Raw genomic sequence first — 3,136 nt, forward strand, 5'->3', positions numbered from 1 at the left:
TCTTCCTCGCGGAGCTTCTTGAGCTTCTTGAGGTAGACCGGGCGAGTGCTCTCCGTCACCGGGCCGGGAGACAGGCCGTAACGGCGGAGCTGGGAGAAAAGCTCCTCGTCCGAGAGCTGCTGAGGCGCCGAAGCCGCCGCCGCCGCCATTTTCTCTCCAGGGTGTTTTACAAGCTCCGCGCTACCGGAAGTGACGCGCCGCCCTAGACCCTGAACTAGACCGGACTGCGTCGCCCTCCCAGCGCCGCCACGAGCGCCTCGGCCAATGGGAGGCGCGGGAGGAGCTCACCTGAGCGGGAAAGGGCCACCTGAGCGGCCAGCCTTTCCCGCGGCCGGGGCTTTTCCACGTTTTCGCTTCGGGGTCCCGGCACCTTCTCCCGCTCCTTGCCGTTTTCATGTCTTGCTTGCTGTGCTATCTGCCCTGCCCTTCCCACTGCCATTCCCGGGACCTGCCTTGTTAAACCACACCTTGACCTCTACCCGAACGGGAAGGATGGCAAAGAAATCTACCGTGAAATCCATGGCACTGGTTTCCTCTCCATCCTCCTTCCCATTGCCAGTGGGAGCCGAGGGAGACTCAAATGAATCGTTGTGGCCAGACTCGCTTGTCCGTGTCCTTGTCTCGTGCCAGGCTTTCTCATCTAAGTGTTTCTCTCCACTCGACTCTCACCCCCCTGGCCCAATGACTTTAAGCTGCTCTCTGAGGAATCTTCTCCTTTCCTATGCCTAGGAAAGGTTTCAGAATAGACCAGTCACAATACAATTTTCCATAGTATTGGTTATTCGTTCATTAGTTGATTGTAAGATAAACATCCCCTGCTTCTTTGTTCTCGACCACCAGTTTTTGAAATTTGCCTAATTTTGTGACTGGGGTGGGGGTGGGGGTATGTAATGACACACCATCCCATTTATTTCCTTTACAGCACCTGTAGCATGCTTATTTGTTTGACAATATTCATAATTAGTCAGTTCTTGACATTAGTAAAAGCTTACTAAGTATTTGCTATATTAATATAATATGAGATTAAATTCTTACATAACAAAAGTGTTAGATGAAGAGGAAGAACCCTCCTGAGTAGTCAAAAACAATAGTGTCTAGAAAGCCTTATTTGCAGAGTAGACACTGAAATGCAGAGAAATGTGCCCAGTTTTGTGAAGATCTTGTCCCTTCTAAAATCCTAGCATAGCTGACACTTCTTGGGTACAAAATTCTAGCACCTGTACTAGAATTTATTGTGAACAATACCTGGTAACAATAGAGCAGTGATTGTGAGATGAAGTCTATTACCTGATTTACACCTGGAGCTCTGGTAGGGTAGTGGCTTCCCTGCCCGCAGAATGAATAAAGCTGGGTGCCTCCAGGCAGGAGAGTGGGATCCCCGTTGGCCATTTCTTGGCTCTAAAGAAGCTTTATAACACTTGCCAGAGCAAGACAGAGGTCAACAGAGCAGGACTGTGAAGCTGAGAGCCGGAGGACCAGTGAGAGATGAGCATGGCTGAAAAGAGGTGCTGTTGCAAAGAGATCCTTCAGGGCAAAAAATAACCCCCAAACCCAGAAAACATTATCCCACTATCCTTACTCCTTTGAAGCCTGTGTATTTCCCTAATAAACCCCCATAACCATGAATGTTGTGAGTTCTGTGTGGCCATTCCAATGGATTATTGAATCCAGCCAGAAGTAGAGTGTTGAGAAGGATGGTTGGTATCTGACCAGGACAAAGAAGGATGAAGGGTGGAGGCGTGTCTGCATTCTGCCTCACTGGAATCATTCTTAGGCAGATTCGGAGTTGGGCTCTGGAGAAGGACAGATGTAGACACCATTTCCCTACATACATACTACCTTTTTCAACATCTTGAATCCAACAGAAGAATAATATTTGTGTCCCATTAAGTCAATTCTCACTCTTAACTACTCTATAGGACAGAGTAGGACTGCCCTATAAGGTTTCCTATTCTGTGGTAGTAGATCCTTGGGTGTTTTCTCCCATGGAGCGGCTGGTGAGTTCAAACCATAGCCCTTTTCATTAGCAGCTGTGTGCTTTAACCATTGTGCAATTGAGTTACCAGAGATCCTTAGAATAATTTCACTCGCTGCCATCAAGTTGATTCTGACTCATATCACCCTACAGGACAGGGTGGAACTGGCCTGTGGATTTCCATGATGTAACTCTTTCTCCTGTGAAGTGGCTGGTGGATTCGAACTACTGACTTTGCAGTTGCCAACCCAATGATGTGTAATGACTATGCTGTCATGGCTCCTGTCAGATAATACTTAGTAACTTTTTAAACTTCTGTCAGAAAATCTTTGTATTTCCTTATGTATAAATGGCGTGGGGGACGTGCACAACCTCCTGACTTCAAAAAGGGAAAAGAGTATCAAATTCAACATCAGGCCAAGGCCAATTCCTAGGAAGTGGAGGTCAGACATGCCTCCATCCAACAACCGTCTTTCTCAACCTTCTGCTGACATTAATCTTCTCCCCCATAGCAGTTTCGACTTCTTCGCTGGATCCAATAATTCTTTGCATCTAGAAGCACAATACTCACGATTATGGGGTTTATTAGGGACATTAACAGGTTACAATTGAGGATCAGAAATGGGACATGTCTCTTCTGGTCAGAGCACTTGCTGGCCTGTGCTCAGTCTGCTTGCTGGCCTGCCTGTCTCTGGTCATTGGCCTCTGCCCTACTCAGATCTGTGTATCAGTAAACCCTAATTTCCCCAATTAAGTGGTTAGAAGTAGCCCATTCCATAATTGAACATTCTTGACCAAAGGCACTCAGTTTTCTTCACTCTGTGGGCTGGGAACTCAGTCTTGGGCTCTTGGCAGCTCCTCTGCCATGTACATCTGGTGCCCTGGCTCTCTGTCTCTTGGATTAAGAAGGTCCAGTGTGCAGGAATCTTTGGTTCCAAATGATATGCCCCATTCTTGGCTCTTCACTCTTTTTTTTGGCTCTTCATTCTTGATGGTAGTTAAGATCCCTTGTTTCTGCTTCTGTAATGGCTTATTTAAAACTCCCCTGTTTTGATTTCTTATCTTGATCAAATAGTTGAGTCTCTGTTTCAAATGATCCTAGGTTGGACCTACCATTAAATTTTGCCCAGCTGGGATGAACCACAAAGAATTTTTTATCCC

The 3,136-nt window shown here is 46.8% G+C and overlaps 1 protein-coding gene across 1 annotated transcript in view; it reads right to left on the reverse strand.

Moving 5' to 3' along the window:
• Positions 1–149, reverse strand: part of LEMD3 (LEM domain containing 3) — a 76,137-nt gene extending 75,988 nt beyond the window's left edge. Inside the window, exon 1 of the mRNA XM_004700802.2 lies at positions 11–149. Within this exon, the coding sequence (XP_004700859.1) occupies positions 11–149 (139 nt within the window). The remainder of the gene's footprint in view (positions 1–10) is intronic.
• Positions 150–3,136: the final 2,987 nt, after the last annotated feature.

Source organism: Echinops telfairi, unplaced genomic scaffold, assembly GCF_000313985.2.
Source record: "Echinops telfairi isolate 266 unplaced genomic scaffold, ASM31398v2 ScPeMD7_2;HRSCAF=8, whole genome shotgun sequence".
Taxonomy (NCBI): domain Eukaryota; kingdom Metazoa; phylum Chordata; class Mammalia; order Afrosoricida; family Tenrecidae; genus Echinops; species Echinops telfairi.